Source organism: Phalangium opilio, unplaced genomic scaffold, assembly GCF_054372755.1.
Source record: "Phalangium opilio isolate 3A_F unplaced genomic scaffold, DU_Popi_V2 ptg000101l_1, whole genome shotgun sequence".
In the NCBI taxonomy this organism is placed as follows: domain Eukaryota; kingdom Metazoa; phylum Arthropoda; class Arachnida; order Opiliones; family Phalangiidae; genus Phalangium; species Phalangium opilio.
Window position 1 is genome coordinate 5,841,608 of NW_028324204.1, and position 24,086 is coordinate 5,865,693.

At 34.8% G+C, this 24,086-nt stretch overlaps 1 protein-coding gene across 1 annotated transcript; it reads left to right on the forward strand.

Moving 5' to 3' along the window:
• The first annotated feature begins 309 nt into the window (after window positions 1-309).
• Window positions 310-2,698, forward strand: LOC149631160 (uncharacterized). The gene is made up of 5 exons (XM_089851220.1): window positions 310-471; window positions 526-963; window positions 1,053-1,973; window positions 2,046-2,455; window positions 2,509-2,698. The coding sequence occupies exons 1-5, from the start codon at window positions 310-312 to the stop codon at window positions 2,696-2,698; spliced, it is 2,121 nt and encodes a 706-aa protein (XP_089707346.1).
• The last annotated feature ends 21,388 nt before the right edge of the window (window positions 2,699-24,086 follow it).

The window sequence follows — 24,086 nt, forward strand, 5'->3', positions numbered from 1 at the left end:
ACGTTTTTTTAGACTAGTTATTTTTTTAGTGATTGTATAAAATGCTAGGGATTATCAATTAGAAAACAGTGTTCCTTCAATATCTCAATAGAACAGTTGTTAGTTTGCAATGTTGTTTTTAATCTTAAATTCTTGACGCCAACTATTTAATAAAGTATGAAGTTCTAAGTTATACTTGAGTCGTTGATTTAACGTAAACGCGATATTTCTGGGTGCCGAAACCCGGGAGAGAGAGACAGAAACTAAATCGAATAGAGATATAATCGCGTAACTAATCCGAGTGAGTGATCAACGACCTTGTACGAGATCATGGACAAGTTAAAGAAATCCCGAACAGCATATCAAGCCCGAACGGATGCGCTGATTGAGAAGATTGAAGAGGAACTGGCATTCAACAACGAGGAATTCAACCGTAAAACGTTTGAGAAATACTATCACCAACTTGAAGATAAGCAAAAGAAACTTGCTGAAGTTTAATACCAGACGAGGACGATGAGAAAATAACGAGTGAGATGGACTCTTCAGAGGCGTATGACGAAACTATCCAAGAAGCCAAAAGAAACATCCTTCACCTCTTGGGAATTGCGAACACCGTTTCATCAAGAATCATCATTGCAAGGCCAAACTAAGACAGAATCACGTTCTGGACAAGCCACAGTCAAGCTTCCACATCTCACGATTCAGAAGTTTGACGGAGAGCCAACTCAATGGCTGGAGTTCTGGGGATCCTTTAGCACCTCTATTGATCAGAAGAGATCTTTGGCCAAGACTGACAAGTTTAATTACCTTAGATCCTATCTGGAAGGTCCCGCACTGAGATCCATTAAAGCCTATTCATTAAGCAATGAGAACTACGACCATACTGTGCAGACTTTGAAGAATCGCTTTGGAAAAAAGAACCACAACATGCGAGCCCATATGAATAAGCAAATTCAATTAGTGCAAGTCAAGAGTTCGAGTGACGTACAAGCCCTACGCCAGCTACATGATACCTGCGACACGCAAATAAAAAGCTTGGAAACCTTAGGAGTCCAGTCAACCACCTGCTGTAGTATGATGTATACCATCTTGATGATTGCCTCCCCTCTGAACTCAACTTGGAATACAACAAGAAGATTGACGACGAAGACGAGTGGGACCTGGATTATCTTTTAGAGTACATCAGACGAAAAGTTGAGAGTAGAGAAAGAGCACTCATCATGAATAAACCATCCGTGCCAGAGAAGAAGGCCGAACCCTCCAACCAGAGATCTAGGAACGAAGCAAGTTCAATGAGATCCTTCAACAATTTCTCGAAAAGTCGGATTCCAACCACAGTAGCCTTAAACACCACAGTCACCAGCGCCTGCATTTTCTGCGAGAAGCCAGGTCATAAGCCAGACAATTGCAATGTAACGTATGATGCAAAGACCGAGACTATCAAAGCTAAAAACAGATGTTTCAATTGCCTCGGAAGTGAGCATACTGCCCGACGCTGCAAGTCCCGTGGGCGATGTCAGTATTGTAATCGAAATCACCACACCTCCATCTGCAGAGAAAAGTTACAAACGCCTGAGAAACCCGCCTCGGAAATCGCAGTTGGACTAATTTCACTGAAAGACTTTGGACTAAGGAACTCACAAGTGTATCTTCAGACCCTTTCACTCATCGTGGAAGGAGCTACCAGTAAAACCTTGGCAAAATGTATATTTGACAACGAGAGTCAGCGATCATTTATACGAGAGGATGTTTCCAGAGCCTTGAAATTGCCTGTTGTTTCCGAAGAATTAGTTAAAGTCACTCCCTTTGGAGAAACCAGAGAAACCACCAAGATCCAGAGAAGAGTGAAAGTCAAACTAAGAAGTGCAACCGAGCCAGACGTAGTAGTTGAGTTAACCCTCATCGAATCGCCGATAATTTGTGGAGCCATGGTAGGTGTTCCTGGAGACGACATACGACAGCAGATGATTAGCAAGGGACTGAAGCTGGCTGAAGTCACTTAACTGAATGGAGCTAAAGTCTCACCGGAACTAATAGTATTGATCGGAGCTGACTATTATTGGAAGCTATCGAAGCAGAAGTTCGAGAAACTAGATGGCGAACTAGTAGCCGTCGAGACCGTATTTGGCTGGTCTGTCCAAGGACCTACCCCAGTCTCAGCTAACCTCAACGTCCAGTCGTCCGTGGCTATGACCTTATCAGTAGACGAAGACCTTTTATCACAGTGTTTGCGACGATTCTGGGAACTTGAAGCCTTGGGTATAGAAGAGAATCCACAAATCACAAAGACGGAACAAGATATCATCGATCATCATCGTTCTTCCATCATTATGGTGGATGGTCGTTACCAAGTCCAATTACCTTGGAAGGCTCAATATTTACGGATCGATGACAACTTGGCCATAGCACAAGACGAACGAATAACCTTATTAAACGATTTCAAAGAAACCCAGCATTGTTCCTCAGATATAAAGAAGTTATCGACGACTACTTGGATCAAGACATTATTGAAGCCCTAACTAACGACAGTGTTACAACTACTTCCGGATCAACGTACTACATTCCGCACTTCGAGATAGAACGAGGAGACAAAACGACCACAAAGACGCGTATAGTCTTTGACGCCTCCTCAAAGGAAAAGGGATCTAAATCACTGAATGACTGTCTTTCACCTGGTCCCAATCTCAACCCTAACCTCTTGGAAATATTACTTATATAATGGCCGACGTAGAAAAAGCCGTTCTACAGATTTCACTGGATCCCAAAGACCGAGATTATGTACGATTCCTTCGGATTGAGGATTTCCCTGGCCAAGAGAAGCCAACGTTCATCCATATGCGTATAAGAGGGTACTCTTTGGAGTAACATCCAGTCCGTTCCTGTTGTAAGCTACGCTACAATTCCACTTCGATAAACTTCAAGACGAGTATCCTGAGATTTGCGAGATTCCTCGTAAAAACATCTATGTCGACGAGTATGTTGGAGGCACCTTCTCTGCGGAAGAAGCCTTAGAAATTCGGAGGCAATGGGTATTCGCAAATGGGTATCCAGTTCAAAAGAAGTCATGGCCGTTTGGAGCAGAGAAGATGGTTCGGATCACATTACCGCCAAACAACTAAGTTCACCACTGAAAGTTCTTGGAATTACGTGAACTAAAATTGAATTTACGTAGTAACGTTTACTTGGTGGAAACACAAGGGCTCTTCTGAACTTTCCCATTTAGGTGTGTTGTGGTGTTTATGGCCTGTAATTTGGTTTAGTTACAGGATTTTTAGTGCCATGTGTAAGCGATATGTTTAATCTTGGAAAGGGCCTGAAAGTACTAAATTTATCATTTTGACAAAGGTAATTAATTTGAAAGTTTTTAACCATTTTAGATATAATAGAGAGTAGCACATCTCTCATTAGAGTTTCATTACATTTGGACCATTAGACCTAAATTTATTGTGGATTGAATACTGAATTTCCAATTTTGGCATTGGATATTATTTATCAACAAGTGGAACAAAAATGATACTTATACTTCATATGATATTAATAAAAAATGTCTTCCTGGACAAAGACTAGAAAAAGTAAATGATAAGAGAACAAAATGGAATGACTGAAGTAACAGATATTAAATTTTTTCAGTTTAAAGACATGATTATAAAACATCAATTATTTAAAAAAAATTCTTATCTTCGTTTTTTTTACCAAAATTACATTTGCATTGTTTTCGAAAGACAGATTATTCATTCTATATATCCTTTTTGGTATTAACAGTTTTGGAATGAAAAGGATTAGAATAAATATCCGAGTATGGATATGGTTTATTTTTAAAGGTTCCTCTTTTCGAACTTAAGAGAAAACGTTGTTTAAAACGACTAAATGCTACCGAAGTTGGAAATTTTATCTTTCACCATGATTAACATTTTAAACGTCGCTTTAGGGTTGGTTTTGCGCCTGAATTTATACGACCACGATTCGATTGGGTCCCATTTTTTGGGTCGACGATTTAAAATGTTTTATAAATCAATCATTAAAATTTGGATATAAGATATTATTAACAAAAAAACGTTTGGTATATTATTGAGTGCGTGAGAACTGTTTTAAAAGTTGTGATTGAATTAGTTTGGTATGACTTCGACTTGCTATTTATGAGCAAACGTATAACACGAAACACGTAAATGGACACCGACAAATGGTGGGCTGTGTATTTATTTCACTATTGGGCTTAGTTTCCAGTATTAAAACGTATTGTAGTTCAAATTAAAAGCTGCAATCCATTTAAATATCACTAACGAGGAACTGTTTCTATCATGGTCTACACTGGAAATTTAGCTTTAAATTTAAACGATGTCGCATGTATCTGTTATATAGTAAAGATTTGACACGAACCATTTTGAAAAGTATGGAAAATTCATGATTCAAAATTTTTGGGCAAATGTAATTTTGGTGAAAAAAACGAAGATAAGAATTTTTTTTAAATAATTGATGTTTTATAATCATGTCTTTTAACTGAAAAAATTTAATATCTGTTACTTCGGTCATTCCATTTTGTTCTCTTATCATTTACTTTTTCAAGTCTTTGTCCACGAAGACATTTTTTATTAATATCTGTTCCTTCAGTCTTCATTTTAATTAAGATTGTTAAGAAACTGTTGCATTTTTAAAATCTGCACTAAGCACAAACCTAAATATAGGGAGCTTATAAGCATAAGGGACCTAATATTGCTAGTTAGTGACTAATGCTTTCAGGTACCAGTTAATCAGTTATCACCAATGAGATTAATTTATCACTGAAAACATCAAATTTTCATACTAAAATTATTTTGACCTTTCTTTATCCCCTGGCTTTGAGTAATAAAATATTTAAAATAACTCTGAGAATTATCTAGAATCATTTCTACTGATATTTCAAATTCAGAAGAATCAGAGTGATCGTTTTGAGTCTTTCAGATGATGGCTTGGACTTATGTTACTGGTTTTCGGTTTTCGTTGTAGCAGTCTAACTGGGACAAAGTTTCTGCCTGACAGCATAGCCCACTCGATCCGCGCTCATGGACGCAAGGTGCTCGCGCTATAGAGAGCTTTCAGTTGGAGAAGGAGATGAGCCTCGTGACATCATTTACGCTGCCATATTGGTGGGTTTAAAGCAGGAATGAAGCTGAGACCACCCAATATGGCTACCAGAACAGCGATAAGACTTGGGAGGGTGTGACGTACTACAATCCCATCTGAAAGCTCTCTATTTAATAATAATTGACCAGGTCACGTCGTCTGCTAAACTTAGGGATTGGACAATTATACTTTTTGAGTTAATGTCTGGACTCTGGTTACCCTTGAATTTTCTTAGTGGTCCCGTGGTTTAATTTTTAAACTGGTCATTCGCCCTGTACCACCGCCTTATTTCCCCCACTGGACAAGGAAGCATTTCTCATAAAGGATAATGGCCATCATTGTTGTGTAAGAGACAGCCTGGCAGCCCCGTATTTGTTTACCCTGCCCATAGCGCACTCGATCACGCGTAACACGACGCAAGATACAGAGGGCAGAGCAGCGTCCGTGAGCATGGATCGAGTGGGCTATGCCCTGTCTGGCCAAGTCAGCTGACTTAGGTGAAATATTCATTACTTCAATGCGACTTAATTCTAGACATTCTTGAACGAATCATCTTGTAAACATTTTATAAGACAGGCTTCTGCCGCTGGGTTTTTTTCTGAGCCAAATTTGCTTTTTAAATTTAAAAAATTTAATTTCAACCTTTTTTCCTCTCTTCAGAAATGATAGTGTGTTACATATTTATCCAAAATTTATATTAATTAATTAACACACTGTATATCGCCTTAATTTGTAATTTCGCGCTTGGAAAAGGCTGAATTAAGAATATTAATTTGGAGACAGGGATTAGTGATTGAATCTATCATTTATTTTACCAGCAAAAAACGTATTTTCGTAGCGGTAACCGTTGGCTGCTGCTGCTGGCACCAGACTAGAAACCAGCGAATGAACCCTTCTGCGTAGTTTGAATTAATCTACTTTAAACATAAAAAATGTATCTATTTTAAACAAAAAGGTTTATTCCAAATAGCGGTTATAAATAGTAATTAAAAACGCAACTGTTACCTAATAAAAATCATTGCAAGAGCCGGGATAAAAAACATTGGTTGGTTTGTTGACAGGGTTTAGTGATCGTGTGATTTAATTATTCAATTATATTACCATTAATTTAAACCAATAAAATGATCTACATAGTGGTTATCGGTGGCACCAAATATAATCTGCACAGTTATCGTTGGAAAAATGGCCATTGTTTACTGTTTTGAGGTTATGTTAGAATAAGCACTAAATAATTAAAATCTAAATTGTTAACCTATAAGAATTATTGGAAAAGCGTCATTTAAAAATATTGTATGATTTGGTGACAGGGTTTAGTGATAGTGTGATTGAATCTATCATTTATTTTACCAGTAAAAAACGTATCTTCGTAGCGGTAACTGTTGGCTGGTGGCAACAGTCGAGAAACCAGGGAACGAACCCTTGTGCGTATTTTGCATTAATCTACTTTAAACAACAAAAATTGATTTAATTTAAACAAATTACCTAATTAGCGGCTATCGTTGGCCGATGGCACCAGGTGAAACCCCTTAAAACGTACGCTACACGGCCAATTGGTCTCTAGCAGAGTCCTGCACGGACCGGGCTTTCCTTTTTTGAAAATTGTATCGGGCCGGGCCGGGTCGGGCTTTTAAAAATTTTTAAATTAACGGGCCGGGCCGGGTCGGGCTTTTAAAATTTTGGAAGTTAACGGGCCGGGCCGGGCTTTTGGTCATTTTTGAAAACTCGGGCCGGGCCGAACTTGATTCTCATTTAATCCAAAGTTCAAATGAAAGATAATTTAAATGAGTATAAGCTTCTAAGAACAAATGTAACGAACAATTATCAAAAGAATTGAATAATACACGACGCTAAAGCAAATATGAATTCAAATCATTGATTTTATGAAAAAAAAATATAAAAATTACAACTGAACTACGTGTAACGGGCCGGGCCGGGCCGGGCCGGGCCTGTTCAATTCATTCAATGTGTCGGGCCGGGCTTGGTTAATGCATGTAACGGGCCGGGCCGGACCGGGCCGAAAAGCCAACTATGTACTCGGACTCGGGCCGGGTTTCGGGCTTATTCAAAACTCTAAAACCGGGCCGGGCTTGGGTCGGGCCTGAAAAACTCGGCCCGTGCAGGTCTCTGGTCTCTAGCCTCTCTCTACATACAATCAGCTGTATTTAAATTTTGACCGAGGCTTAGTGAAATCAGTGAATTTAAAAATTATCGGCTAAATCCTAAATTTAAATTCTTTTGTATTAAATTATAATAAGGTTTAACTTACGAAATTAAAATAAAATGAGGACGAATTAACCCCTTCTTTTATGTGAAAAGTTAAAAAATTCGCCTTAAGCTCGACATAGCGACACGCGTTGTCTAAACAAAAATCTTCGCTCAGTCGCTCTATTAGCGGTAAAACAGCGTAAGTCCAACAGTACGTCTCTCTATGATTTTAGCTAGGATTAAACCACGTAAGTCCAACAGAATAAAAGGTCGTAAGTTTAAGTATGTGCTTAAAAGTACAAAAAGTAATACTTAATATTAATTGATTTCAATAAAACTTCGGAAGGCACCAAAAAAGTGTTATACCTTTCATTTAAAACCGTTTTCAGACCTATCGAATAAATAGTCTTCAAAAAATGGTCGAGTAGCTTTGGCCATCACAGGAAACATTTCCCATGTTATTCCTATGGGAAAATTTCCCTTTTTTTTGCCAAAATGACTAAATTTTTTATGGAAATGAAAACCACCCTTAGCAACTTTATTTTCTATAAAAAAAGTAATGCTGGGATCTCTTTGAAATTTGAACCACATATTAAGGGTCCGAATTTTAGTTCAGTGGATTTTTTTCAAAACAATTAATACAATACAAAAAAACTACATCCAAACAAAAAACCCTCCTTATACATTAAGAGCAGTATGAGGTCTTATCTAAGAGCGCTACCGCTCTCCTAGAATTATTGCTTTTTTTCTTTTGCGCTTCGAGTTGCAAAAGTATTGGCCTGACCCTACTGGCAGGCTGGCTGGGTGCCTTTCTGCCCTTTTTCGCGTGGGGAATTAGATTTAAATTTATAAATAGCAATTATAACCATACTTAGATGGCTTTGCAACGTCAACATATTTTATTTATTTAAGAAACTATTAAGATTAGTCATGGCAAGTAATTGATTACTCTAATTATAAGTTAAAATCAACAGATAAATAAATTATTAAGAACGCTTACAGGCAAATTTAAACTTCAAATAGTAATTTTTGTTTGTCAAAAATTGTACGTGAAAGCATCTTACAAACTGCCCGGTCCAATTTATTATTAAGGGTTATTTGAGTAATCAGAAATTAATAGAACGATTTTGCTGCGAATACTAATGCTTATAATTTAATCTACAAATTATCATGTTTGTTTATAAAAAATTGTAACTGAAAATAACCGTTGAAAGTGCTTAGTCGAAACTATCATTAAGTTTATCAAACTGCAATAGAAAGATTTTATTGTGAATACTAATTCAAAATAAGTTTGTATAATATAAAAAACTGTAATTGTTTTTGTTTAAGAATTTATTTTAAGGTCAAAATGATCAGTGATGTTTATATTAAACCAAAGTCATACTAAATTGATTTTGTTCATAATCGAAAGTATATCTGATACAGAAAAAGAGAATACTGCCAAAAAATATTTGCCGGAATCATACCAGTTCTAGCCAATAGAGGGCGCGCAAAAACATAATATGGCCGGGGCCATCTTGTTAATATTTTGTGTTGTTAAACGACTGTATCCTAGAGTGGTAAAGATTTTAAAATGTAAATGTGGTCCAAAATGCAGTTCTGAAATGAAAATGTGCGGAAAGAGGTCCAACCTGGAAAACAACGATAGGCGCTGAAGGCAGAGGGACTTTGGAGTCGGGCTCACACCTGAAGTACCTCCAAGTGGATGTAGACATTTAGAGCAGGAGGTTTAATATTGACTCGCTTAAACATGGAAGTAGACGCCTACAATATAACCGTAGAATTTCCTCCTAAAGAGGTAAGTTACCAATAGCTAATTGAGAAAGGTAATCAGTTTTCAAGTTGTGTCGTCACGGTTTGTGTAAATATAAATATCAAGAGCAAAAAGAACGAGATTCATGATCAAAACAAAACATTATCTTTAAAGGGTAGGAGACGAGCAATTTAAAAGAGGGAAGATTTTTTTTCCATTTTTTTTCAATCATTTAACAAACCAGATCAGATACATCACAGTTTATTATTTATTTCAAAACCGCTTATCTATTTCGAACTATTTTAAAATCAATTTACGTGGTTACTGTGTGAAATAATTATTCTATGCGGCATATTAAACCGAGGCCAACTACAGTTATTATATCCATACTTTATTCAAAAAACACACTCTGCCATCTGTTTGACTGATTTGAGAACTGGTTCCCCCAGTAACTCCTATAGTGAATGTCAAGTGAGTCTCAATGTGCACATGGCTTTATAATGTCGCCGCAGTACTTTCATCAAAATTCCATTATAAATTCATTAATTCGTCAGAACGTACTTTCGATCTTCGCAGTTTGATGATAGAGTTTGCTGAGCTATTATCAGAAGAGTTAGCCCAATCCGTAATTTACACCAACCATTGCATTTCACCATCAAAATACAATGGACAATATTTCTTTGGCCAAAGTCAAATTGACTAATTCATATATCGGAAGAAAATAGTTTCTTCTGATGTGACTCAAATTGAGCTATTGATTTAAATTTAATTCTTTTTCCAGGAATTATCGAGGTTACCTAAGTTCGCCAACTTACGAATGTTCTACTACATTTTTTCAAAACAACAAACGTCTTAGGTAAAATAGAAAAAGCAACGTTTGATCTAAAGCATTGAAGGTGGAGTAAGATTCTCAGCTACTGGCTCCTATCGATTCCACATTCGTGACAGTTTCTCTAAGGCATCAAAGCAAAATATAATTGAAAATTCATTTTGGATATATTTTCCAATTTTCGTCTTTCAAATAACAAAACTAACTTTTAATTAAAACCTATTTTTGGCTAAATTAATCGCCACCATCCGTTTTAATTGCGACATTGGAAAATATATAACTGGAATGAATTTTAAAATGGAATCCCAACAATTGGGTAAAGACGACTGGGTGTCCGACAGTTGGGAGCGCGATCATTTCGAGGGCTGAAAATTAGGTGTCCGGAAATTGGGATAATTCAAAATTGGGTGATCAACAATTGAGTGACAAAATTTGGATGGTCAAAATTTTATGTTCCGTGAGGTGAAGTCAGGTTAGGTTTGGTTTGATTGAGGTGAGGTCAGGTTTGGTTTGGTTTGATTGATGTGCGGTGAGGCTAGGTTTGGTTTGATTGATGTGCGGTGAGGCTAGGTTTGGTTTGATTGAGCTAGGTCAGGTTAGGTTTGGTTTGATTGAGCTAGGTCAGGTTAGGTTTGTTTGATTGAGCTACGTCAAGTTAGGTTAGTATTGGTTCAGGCAAGGTTTGGTTCCGTTAGGTCAGGGTAGGTTTCGCTGAGATAGCCTGGTCAGGTTAGGTTTTGTCCTTCGCCATACTTTTATATTTTTACCAGAAATATGTACGTTTTGAAAAATGAATTTTAAATTCACTCAATTGATGCTCTGCCTTCCAATTGTCACTCACCAAAATTTAAATTCTCCCAGTTGTCGGACATCCAATTTTCAGTCCTCCAAATTTTTGCGTTCCCAATTGTCATAGACCCTTTTAAGATATTCCGATGGAGTGTGACAAACTCATAGGAGTGTGGGATTAGATTTTAGAGAATTACTTTAACCAAAGACATAGGCATCGCTTTAAATTGAATTAATTTGAAATAGATTTTGTTCGGGTGGATTAAATCGGTTTCAAGAACAACCACTAACACAATTTTGATTTCATTTGAATCAGTCTGAGTAATATTTTGATCAGGCCACTTTGGTATTTCCTAATATTCAAAATTTTTAAGGGTGTACTCTAACTACACTTGCTTCTGTTATTATAAGAAAATATTTCCTAATTGAGTTTAAATTGAAAGGTATATCGATTGTCCGGATGATTGGTATCTGCCAAATGAAAATAACTCTATCCACGTAAGTGTAGTAAATGTACTATGCTGTACGTGTTGAACCGCGCCTGACATAGGAACTAATCTCTAACAGTTCGAAGCTTTTGAATTTTATTTCTGTTAAAGTCTAAATTTTAAAACTCAATGTCCAGGCGGTTGGTTACAAATGACAACTTTACCCCTACAGCATCTGCATGTTGATAAATTTCATTATAACTTATTGCACCGAATTGCAATCGAACAACACAAACGGTGATTGAGGATTGCGATTATTGCAGGGTGATTGCGAGGTTGTTGTCGATTAAACTCTCTCTGGAGTGTGCTTGAAAACTGCTTCGCATTATTTGTTGATTTTTATTGATGTGTGATTGGTTCGATACCTCTGTTAAAGATCTTTTTATATTGTCGGTGGTTCGATAAAGTCAGTTTTTTGAAACTAGGTACACTTTCCTTGAACTTCTTATGATTAGGCATAAAGTCCTTCGTTTCATGGCATCATAATTGAAGTAGAGGGTACTGGCAAACTCCACATTAATACCCCGATGCGTTTCTGTGCTAACGTCTACTAGCAAAGCTTTTATACAGGGTGTTTCTAAACGTGCTGGTAGAACCGAAGTGCAGTGCGTTCAATGGGTGATTATGAGTCTAAATATTCTTTAACATTTTGACCAAAGGGACAAGTTAGTACTGAATTTCATTAATCGGTCTCCTGTAAAACGCTTACAGGGTGGCCCTTGAGTCAAAATGTAATACACTAATTTCGACTAAAAATCGCCAATGGAACCAACACGCTACGGTTCTACCACCTGAATGTATTTTTACACTAGGGGGTTTTCTTTTACATAACAAACCCAAGTCCATGAAATCGAATTTTGAAAAACTTAGCTGTTTAATTGGTGCTTTCTCTAACCTGATCTATAACTAACCGTACATTTCTTGATTTACTTCTGGTAAAAATCAAAACACAATACATAAAAAATGCAGGTTTTATGTCGACTTTCATACGGAGGTCAAGTCTTTGCAAGAAAAAGATAGCACTCGACCTCTTGTTACATTTCTTCGCGACAATATGACAGCCACGTTTGATATAAAGGTGCCAACGCCTTAAGAAATAAGCTTGGTGCTCAGTTTTTATAATTATGACATCCCAAATTTGAATGATTCTGAGAAATATGCCCAATACACACCACATCCCCTAGGGAGACCTAACTTAGCCATTTCCCTAGCTACTAAGTGAGACAAATACGATTGGTTAACTGCGCGTCACTCTTAGCCAATAGTATTAAGAGATATTTTGACGATATAAGCAGACGACAAAACAAATCCGTTTTTGAAATTACGATCAGCTCGTGTAGAACCTAGAAGAGTTAAAGAGAACATTGTAAATTAAGAAAGTATTTTTACATTTTTCTTACTATTACTAAATTCCTCCTGATAATACAGGTGTTTTAGAAAAGTCCATCAATAATGAAGGATCGTGAGTACTGGGCCCAACTGAGTGGAAAGAATGAAAAAACATGGGATGTATATTTGGTTTCGGAAATATGCAGCCCACCCCCCAAACATTGGGCCCTAAAACAGGGAAATATCTAACAATGTAGCGTAATCCTTTCATCCGACTGACCAGCTTGTTTAGAACTATTAGACAATATACTTACCAAGGCTTAAGTGAACAACTAGGTGAAGGATTCTAAAATAACCCCTAATATTTACATAAAATTACGTAAAATCTACTTACGAACAAAATCCAATCTAATTTGCGTAAAATACGGCAAAAAGTTTCCAATTTGTACATTTGAATAGAAAACCCGGATTCTATAATGCTCCCTGATGTAACTCACGTCTGAATTTGGATTGAAAAACTAACTACGAAACGCATTTTCAGAGGATGCCCTTTTCTTACGCAAACGTAATCATGCCTGAATATGAAAATGTACCTAACTTTCATGTAACAGTACCAATCACGCACAGCTGTTATAGAATTTTATCGAAGAAATACCTGACGTTCAACTCCAATCGGAGCCTTCAGCGACTTAAATACTATTTCGAAAGAAGTAAGAAAATACTTGTATAATCTCTGCGCACATTTAGCTTCTTGAAAAGGAGCGAATTCATTCCACCAAAACTTCAGACTCTACTAGGAATTTGGTAGAACTACGTCGTGGAATCTCTTGGGTTGGAAGGGGGGCTTAAATAGCTTCTGCTCTGCAAAAAAGAATAATAAGAATGGTGGCAGGGACGGAGCTACGCCTCATTTGCCAAATTCCTAAACACGTATTTTTATCGTTGATACGCATCCTCGTTACAGATTTGGATTGGCCTGGCTTGCGTACTGGTTGCATTGACGGCGATTGACATAATTCACATGTGGGTGAAGGGATTTAAAAAATCAGTGTTGTTTGTCGCCTCTCAAAGACTCGTACTGTATTTTGGAGCTATTTTGGGAAAAGGTAAAGATCCGTCATGGTATCTATGAGTATAAACATGAAATTATAGAACAATGAATATACAACGGCAATACCCCGTCTAACCTCTCGGAACTATTTGGGCGGAGCATAGCGACAGGTGACATCAATCACGTGCCGGAAATAGAAATCGTGTGTTAGGCAAAGCAAAAGCAGACGACAACATTTTTTGGGATGGGAAACGTTGGTTATATGAATTTGTGGCTTAAGTTGGTGAGTTCTTTCACGAATTTATGAATATTTCAACGTATTGTGAAATACAATGCAACTAAATAAAACATTAGTTTTAAGTTGAAGAAGTTTTACTTTAAGAAACCAGTTGGCAGAAATGCCTAAAAGTAAGCTTAGTTCTAAGCCTCGGAATATCTGATGCTCAATCCCAATAATTTGTAAAAGAACGCCTGAAGCCAGAAAGGAGGAGTCCAGTGACGCAAAAATTCAAAACGTCACTTCCTTTTGTATTGTGATTGGCTTTTAGAGCTACGCAAAAGGCGTCACGGCCTAGTAGGGTAACAACCAAATTGAGACGTCACATAAAGTCCTACTACTGTAAAAAATAGGTTTTGGTCGGCCCAATTTCTAGAGGGTGATTGTTATGTGTGATCTACAACAATTAGACTGGCTACGCTGCTAGTTAAGGCTTACAAACGACTTTATTAATTGCTCTATTACTTTGGTTGTGAAATAAATATTAATATTATTACTATTAAACTGGAAACAAACCACACACATACACTAAGCGAAGTCTTTACCCATGTGTAACATAATTTGAACAAGCAGACAGCTTAATCCTTTGACACTAGGAAAATATAATTTTTCACCCTGAATGATGTTTTACCTGCAATAAACCTATGACGTAATAGTGACGTGGCACAAACACTAAAACATGCTGGAGGATGCTGACATAGTTTGCGAACTCACCTATTCGATATGATAGAAGGGGCATATCACAGAGCTGTATATTCATTGTTGTATAGATTCATGGTGTTAAAGAGTGTCCTTCCTTAGGACCGAGCATTTCTACAGTCACGTGATACTATTTTACCAATTGTTAAAGCGAGCGGTAATTCAAGGTTTAAAAGCAGTAATTATACAGTATATTGACAAAGCATGATATTACAAAAAATGTTGGAAAACCAAAATATTAAGTCTACGAGGCTAGAGGAGGACTGGTAAGCCTAATCCTTATACTTAAATATGGAACTTTTGCTTTTTAATAATAAACCAATGCAGGTGTTAAAACTAAATTAATGAATTATTCAAGCGTTATTGAAAATTTCTATTCACAATTCGGTTGACGTGTAAAAACGATCCCCTCGTTATAACTTAGCCAGTATGATTGCTTTCTATTTTCCATATTAGAGCTGAATTATCTCCAGCAGCGCAAAAGAATGGAAGACATTGCCCGGTCACATCAACTAAATACGGCGATCACATTGCGGTCATGAAATTTGGCCACTGTTGCTCCTTAGCCATATGTTCAAACCTGATAAAGAAGCTTCCTCCACGTGACTAGTGTAGTATTTATTTAAGCCCAGCCTAAATCTCACCCAGAGATTAGACGGGATATTGCCGATGTATATTCCTTGTTGGATAAAATCATGGTTTGATGCCGTAGAACTTGCACGAACAGATGCCATAGACTTGTGCAGAAACAGATGATAAACACTGCATAATTAACTTCATATAGTTTTCATTTAGGTGTTTTCTTTCTTTCGTATAACACAACATCAATAACTATCAGACTAAATAACTTTTGGGCTTGCTTAAATTTGAAAGTGAATAAAACACTATTTATCAAGTAGGAAAAACTAAAATTTTACCTCTCCGAATCAAAAGGTTGACAGTCTACAGTCTTATTTACCAAGATATGGAGTCAATGCTCTTTATTGATAAACAATTGCAGAGTTTAAAATTAATGAATTATTAAAGCCTTAATCAAAGCATAGAGAATATACCATAAAGCAGGCGAAATTGTTCATCCAATAAGGATGTTTTGTACACAAGACAATCAGCCACTAGGGAAAAAACAGGAAAAGAAGAGTATAACTTTTGGCGAGATATTCCCTTACGTATTGGTAAAGACTCTATTGCCTACTCCTTAACAATATACCTTCTATGTTCAAAGCTACATTCATAACTGGGTTGAAATTTTGGCGAGATATTCCCTTACGTATTCTACAGGGCCGGTAGGCCCTTGTAGATATGACTTGATACTCTTTTGTAACGTAAAAGGAAAATTCACATGCTTTTACAAATTTTCCTATGGAGATTAACATGGTATTTTTCGTGATATTTAACCACCTCTAACTGAGAAACTAGAGCGAAGTTACTTTTCGGAATACTCTTAATTTAACAATTATGTATTCAGGGTGTGCTATCGGCTAGTTTAACCAGAAAAAATGAAGTCTAAGTATGTTAATTTTAGTTAATTACTGAAGTACGGCTCTTCAGTTAAACGTCAGGTTAACCTGTTAGCGCGCTGATACCCATTTCTTCAATTTTAAAGCAGATTGAGAACAAGGGAGGGCCAATTGTGCCTAATAACAAGTTAAGTTGATATTTTCAGTTTGCTTCATTCTGTGGAAGTTGAGCCATGGAGCCTGAATCTTAAGAAGATACAGGCTCCATGGTAGAACTTGTTTTTGAGCAGTCGACGCTTGTTTAGTATTTTGCCGAGCTTGAACAACTTTATTTGGATTTTCTAACTAACTATAACACCCTTAGAAACAAATGCTTTGTTATCAGGTCGAATTTTCGTCTAAAAAAGTAATTCAGGTAAATAGTTACAGTTAATAGAGGTTTTTATATCGTTTGAAATAGGTTTTTCGACGTTCTTTATGGCCAAGGCTTAGTCTCTGTAAATACTGTAATATACTAATATAGTCTTTATAGTGTCTTTCCTCTTTAAAGATTATTCAAAAAGCTAATTTCCAGCTCCTTTTTGGAATTCTGTTGTCTGTAGTCTGCTTCGTTTCCTGCTAGAAACATATCCTAAACCTATATTTTACCGGATTTACACTGTATTTATCGTTGGCGCTTCCGATTTGAAGTAAAAATGGCATTTCTGTTCAATTTCTTAACGTGTTGATACTTGAAATAGAGTGTTTTCACCTTGTGAAAAGTTAGAAAACTTAAAAATACTACTGGAATGATGACAAAAAGTTTAATGTGTTTTCGCTACGGCAGTAAAACGGGTATGATTATAGTTTGTGGGTAATCAGCCATAACTGACGTATATCGCCGAGTATTAAGTGGAAACTATTTTTACAGTATATATCAGACCACGGGGACTTCCGGAAAATATGTCTCAAAAAAAAAAAAAAAAAAAAATTTTTTTTTTTTTTTGGTAATAACATTTGGGGGTGACGAGCTAGGGTTTGAGAAGCCTTAGAGCTCGCTCCATAGGGAGGAGATAAACAACAAAATTTTGGAAAAGGTGTAAAATTATTTGGGAAGTAAATGAAGATAAACAACAAAATTTTGGAAAAGGTGTAAAATTATTTGGGAAGTAAATGAAGATAAACAACAAAATTTTGGAAAAGGTGTAATATTATTTGGGAAGTAAATGCAGATAAACACAAAATTTTGGAAAAGGTGTAATATTATTTGGGAAGTAAATGAAGGTAAACAACAACATTTTGGAAAAGGCGTAATATTATTTGGGAAGTAAATGAACTTAAGATAAACACAAAATTTTGGAAAAGGTGTAATATTATTTGGGAAATAATGAAGATAAACAACAACATTTTGGAAAAGGTGTAATATTATTTGGGAAATAATGAAGATAAACAACAACATTTTGGAAAAGGTGTAATATTATTTGGGAAGTAAATGAAGATAAACAATAACATTTTGGAAAAGGCGTAATATTATTTGGGAAGTAGATGAAGATAAAAAACAACATTTTGGAAAAGGCGTAATATTATTTGGGAAGTAAATGAAGATAAACAACAACATTTTGGAAAAGGTGTAATATTATTTGGGAAATAATGAAGATAAACAACAACATTTTGGAAAAGGTGTAATATTATTTGGGAAATAATGAAGATAAACAACAATATTTTGGAAAAGGTGTAAAATTATTTGGGAAGTAAATGAAGATAAACAACAAAATTTTGGAAAAGGTGTAAAATTATTTGGGAAGTAAATGAAGATAAACAACAAAATTTTGGAAAAGGTGTAATATTATTTGGGAAGTAAATGCAGATAAACACAAAATTTTGGAAAAGGTGTAATATTATTTGGGAAGTAAATGAAGGTAAACAACAACATTTTGGAAAAGGCGTAATATTATTTGGGAAGTAAATGAACTTAAGATAAACACAAAATTTTGGAAAAGGTGTAATATTATTTGGGAAATAATGAAGATAAACAACAACATTTTGGAAAAGGTGTAATATTATTTGGGAAATAATGAAGATAAACAACAACATTTTGGAAAAGGTGTAATATTATTTGGGAAGTAAATGAAGATAAACAATAACATTTTGGAAAAGGCGTAATATTATTTGGGAAGTAGATGAAGATAAAAAACAACATTTTGGAAAAGGCGTAATATTATTTGGGAAGTAAATGAAGATAAACAACAACATTTTGGAAAAGGTGTAATATTATTTGGGAAATAATGAAGATAAACAACAACATTTTGGAAAAGGTGTAATATTATTTGGGAAATAATGAAGATAAACAACAATATTTTGGAAAAGGTGTAATATTATTTGGGAAGTAAATGAAGATAAACAATAACATTTTGGAAAAGGTGTAATATTATTTGGGAAATAATGAAGATAAACAACAACATTTTGGAAAAGGTGTAATATTATTTGGGAAGTAAATGAAGATAAACAATAACATTTTGGAAAAGGCGTAATATTATTTGGGAAGTAGATGAAGATAAAAAACAACATTTTGGAAAAGGCGTAATATTATTTGGGAAGTAAATGAAGATAAACAACAACATTTTGGAAAAGGTGTAATATTATTTGGGAAATAATGAAGATAAACAACAACATTTTGGAAAAGGTGTAATATTATTTGGGAAATAATGAAGATAAACAACAATATTTTGGAAAAGGTGTAAAATTATTTGGGAAGTAAATGAAGATAAACAACAAAATTTTGGAAAAGGTGTAAAATTATTTGGGAAGTAAATGAAGATAAACAACAAAATTTTGGAAAAGTTGTAATATTATTTGGGAAGTAAATGCAGATAAACACAAAATTTTGGAAAAGGTGTAATATTATTTGGGAAGTAAATGAAGGTAAACAACAACATTTTGGAAAAGGCGTAATATTATTTGGGAAGTAAATGAACTTAAGATAAACACAAAATTTTGGAAAAGGTGTAATATTATTTGGGAAATAATGAAGATAAACAACAACATTTTGGAAAAGGTGTAATATTATTTGGGAAATAATGAAGATAAACAACAACATTTTGGAAAAGGTGTAATATTATTTGGGAAGTAAATGAAGATAAACAATAACATTTTGGAAAAGGCGTAATATTATTTGGGAAGTAGATGAAGATAAAAAACAACATTTTGGAAAAGGCGTAATATTATTTGGGAAGTAAATGAAGATAAACAACAACATTTTGGAAAAGGTGTAATATTATTTGGGAAATAATGAAGATAAACAACAACATTTTGGAAAAGGTGTAATATTATTTGGGAAATAATGAAGATAAACAACAATATTTTGGAAAAGGTGTAAAATTATTTGGGAAGTAAATGAAGATAAACAACAAAATTTTGGAAAAGGTGTAAAATTATTTGGGAAGTAAATGAAGATAAACAACAAAATTTTGGAAAAGGTGTAATATTATTTGGGAAGTAAATGCAGATAAACACAAAATTTTGGAAAAGGTGTAATATTATTTGGGAAGTAAATGAAGGTAAACAACAACATTTTGGAAAAGGCGTAATATTATTTGGGAAGTAAATGAACTTAAGATAAACACAAAATTTTGGAAAAGGTGTAATATTATTTGGGAAATAATGAAGATAAACAACAACATTTTGGAAAAGGTGTAATATTATTTGGGAAATAATGAAGATAAACAACAACATTTTGGAAAAGGTGTAATATTATTTGGGAAGTAAATGAAGATAAACAATAACATTTTGGAAAAGGCGTAATATTATTTGGGAAGTAGATGAAGATAAAAAACAACATTTTGGAAAAGGCGTAATATTATTTGGGAAGTAAATGAAGATAAACAACAACATTTTGGAAAAGGTGTAATATTATTTGGGAAATAATGAAGATAAACAACAACATTTTGGAAAAGGTGTAATATTATTTGGGAAATAATGAAGATAAACAACAATATTTTGGAAAAGGTGTAATATTATTTGGGAAGTAAATGAAGATAAACAATAACATTTTGGAAAAGGCGTAATATTATTTGGGAAGTAGATGAAGATAAAAAACAACATTTTGGAAAAGGCGTAATATTATTTGGGAAGTAAATGAAGATAAACAACAACATTTTGGAAAAGGTGTAATATTATTTGGGAAATAATGAAGGTAAACAACAACATTTTGGAAAAGGCGTAATATTATTTGGGAAGTAAATGAACTTAAGATAAACACAAAATTTTGGAAAAGGTGTAATATTATTTGGGAAATAATGAAGAAAAACAACAACATTTTGGAAAAGGTGTAATATTATTTGGGAAATAATGAAGATAAACAACAACATTTTGGAAAAGGCGTAATATTATTTGGGAAGTAAATGAAGATAAACAACAAAATTTTGGAAAAGGTGTAATATTATTTGGGAAGTAGATGAAGATAACAACATTTTGGAAAAGGCATAATATTATTTAAGCAGTAAATGAAGATAAACAACAATATTTTGGAAAAGGCGTAACAAGTAAAATCCTTCCAAATGGACTGAATACCAAAACCTAACCTAACCTAACCCTACCTTTAATAACTTTGAAATATGTGGTATTTTCACGATTAGTTTTTTTTTAGATTTTTGGTTGTGTTTTGTGGGTTTTTTAGGTTTTATTTTTTTCTTTTGGTTTTATAGTTTTTTGACTTTTTATATTTTTTTTGGGTGTTTTTGGCTTTTTAAATTTTTTTTGGGTTTTTTGGCTTTTTATATTTTTTTGGGTTTCTTGGCTTTTTATATTTTTTTGGGTTTTTTTGCTTTTTATATTTTTTGGGTTTTTTTTGGTTTTTTATAATTTTTTTTTTTGGGTTTTTTTTTGGCTTTTATTATTTTTTTGTTTCTTTTTTACTTTTTTATGAGAAAGGCTTTCGTTTTGCTACCCCATCTCTTTAGAGTTCCTTTAAAATTATTTACTCCCCTTCGCCAAAAGCATTCTCATCATTCGTATCAGCCACTAAGGCTCCATCTTCAACTCTAATGAACAGTTCCTCCAAAGCCATTTCAGGAGCACCAATTTCTACTAGCCCTAAACCTTCGCGACCAGGCCCTGGGTAAACTTTGGAGATGTCTCTCAAAATTGTTTTAAAAATTTCCCCAATGGGAAGCCATTGGCACGCTTGATCTTTGCAAAACATTGTTAAATAGCAATATTCCGATAAATATTGCGCCAAAAACTTCTCATTTTTGATGGATTTAATGTTTTCCTTAGACCATCTGTTGTTTATCTCTGCCGTGTTAATGTGGGCATCGGCGTCGTGTCTATTAACAAACTCAATGGAGTGATTAACTTTTAGGTGCTCCTTAAATGGCAGAAATTTCTCGCAATTAAGATACGACGCCATACAATCTGAGACGATAATAGAGTTGTCAGCTATGTAACGCCTCATCTGGGACCATAGGACAACCCGCGATTTGTTTTTCACTTGAAAAATTAGTTTTTGCTTAGTTTCCCGACAAACCATCGTGAAAATCACGATGGTTTCTCCGGGTAACTGTCTCCCACGATTGTATTTGCGACGAGTTTTAAATGTCTCGTCCACCTCCACGTGAAAACCCTCCCCGCCAAGCTTATTTTCGTGGTTTTCAAAATGCTGCGAAACAATTACTTCGCATACTTCACGAAGCATGCTGTAATAATCCACAGCTGTATTTGGACTACAGTCCGTAGCTCTTACCGCGCATGTTACGGGAAGACGGTTTGCCCAACAAAAAACCAAAAAAAGGGAGTCGTTAATGCTCAAATTCTGACCACTAAACCAAGTATTGTCTAAAATTGACAAGCTTCCGTTACACCCAATACGTTTCCTCTTTGATTTACTCTGTTTAGGGTCAGAAACAAGGGCATATGATGAACAGCGAAGTCTTAAACCCCACGGCCTAGAGTTATCAACCACAACACCCATGGATTGTCCGCAAGATGGACAAGAAACATTTTCAGGGCATTCGTTAACTAACCCAGTTACAAAAGCAAAAGTTTTCCCCATCCACTCATTTTCTTCATCGAAAAACGAACCCCAATTTTTCAGTTTGATTTTACTAAAAATAGTCAGCACAGATTGATTCCACAATCCCTTTCCAAAACGATCCCTGGCTTTGACCTTTTCTTCATTCATTTGGTTATTGAAATATATAAGATATTTCCCGATGACACAAACCAAAGCGAGCTCTTAAAAGTCTGAATAAAGAATGACTAACCTTCTTGCCTAAACGCGTTTGAAAGCGCGCGCTATGGTCTACGCATGCGCAGTGTGCACTGTTGCCTAAACACGTTTGAAAGCGCGCGCTATGGTCCACGCATGCGTAGTGATGCAGGCCGCCCATCAACGTAAGCCTAATTATTAAGAAAAATTTTTTAATTATTATTATTATTATTTTTTTTTTTTTTTTGAGACATTTTTTCCGGAAGTCCCCGAGGTCTGATATATACTGTAAAAATAGTTTCCACTTGATACTCGGCGTTTTACGTCAGTTATGGCTGATTACCCACAAACTATAATCTTACCGTAAAACGAGTGGTGTTTACGTTAGCTCGGTTAATTCAACATTCCCATATGAGGTATACAGGGTTTCATTATTTGTTAATCTCACTAAAATTCTACTAATTTGAAGGTGTGTGATATAATTCCTGAAACTCAACCAACGCATCATCATTCGTTAAAACAATTTTTAATTAATACTATTGAACCAGTCTGTAAATGATGTTACATAATCATTTTTTAAACTAATTGTTACCAACAGTGGATTGTTTAATCCATAAATATAAGTAGCAGTGGTGCTGGTTAATCCAGGAGGACAGTGTCGTTATGTAATTTTATTAGTCAAATAATTTTCTTGTTTACATCAGCGGAGATTTTTCCAACGTAACCACGTGGGAGTCAAAGGGTTACGCTGTTCGCCAATCGGTTACACGCTATTTCCAAAGTCCACATTGCCATTTGTTTATTTGTCTAAATTTCTATGAATTATTTACGCATTTGATGTAATTACTGACATAAAGCCAAACTATAGAATAGCATCACTCCTTAACTTATTTCATGGACGTTCCTTCTGTTACCGCAAATTTAGCAAGCGTATCATAAAAATTGAAAGCAATGTGTGGGAATAATCCAAAAACTCCTCTAAACATTACAATTAAGGTGAATTATTTATTCAAACTCTTTTTATAACCTAAATAAACCTTGCCTAAGCACAATCCAGCTTTAATTTAAACTTAATTAAGTATAATTGAAGTGAAATTAAACCAAAAATATTCATTTTTTTGGATAAAAACTGAAATAACTTTTAAATAAACTATTTAAATAAAATTAAAACTACCCAAGCCGTTGATAAAACCCCATGTTTTCTGTTTCACACTTAAATTAATTTAAATTATCTTTAAAGTACATTAATAGGCGCGAAATTCTAAAGTTTAAGGTAAAATAGAATCAAAATTTGCACAAAAATGCAATTATGGTTAATTATTTATTGAAACTCATTTTAAAGCCTAAATGGACACTGCCGGAACACAATCCAGCTTTAATTTCAACTTAATTTGGTATAATTAAAGTGAAATTAAACCAAAAATATACATTTTTCTGGATAAAAACTGAAATAACTTTTAAATAAACTATTTAAATAAGATTAAAACTACCCTAGCCGTTGGTAAAACCAAATGTTTTCTTTTCACGCTTAAATTAATTTAAATTTTCATTAAAGTAATTTAATGCTTTGGTCCCATTGAACCGAATTCCCATTCGACAGAACGGCTTTTTTGTGGTGTCCCATTCGAACGAACGTAGCCAAAAGGTGCGATTTTATTATAGTCCCATTGGACCGAAATTCTATTGAACTGGAAGAAGACATACTGTGTGGTTTTGCATTAAATATATTTTTAATTTCACAACTTATTATTGTTAAAATAAATGTGAGTTGAAAATGTGTTTCTGAACTTATTTTAACTACGTTTTAATTACGGCGAACCTCACCTACCCTAGCCTAGCCTAACCTAACCTAACCAAACCTAACCAAACCTAACCAAACGTAACCTAACCTAACTTAACCAAACGTAACCTAACCTAACCCAACCGAACCTTATTTGGAGGTAAAA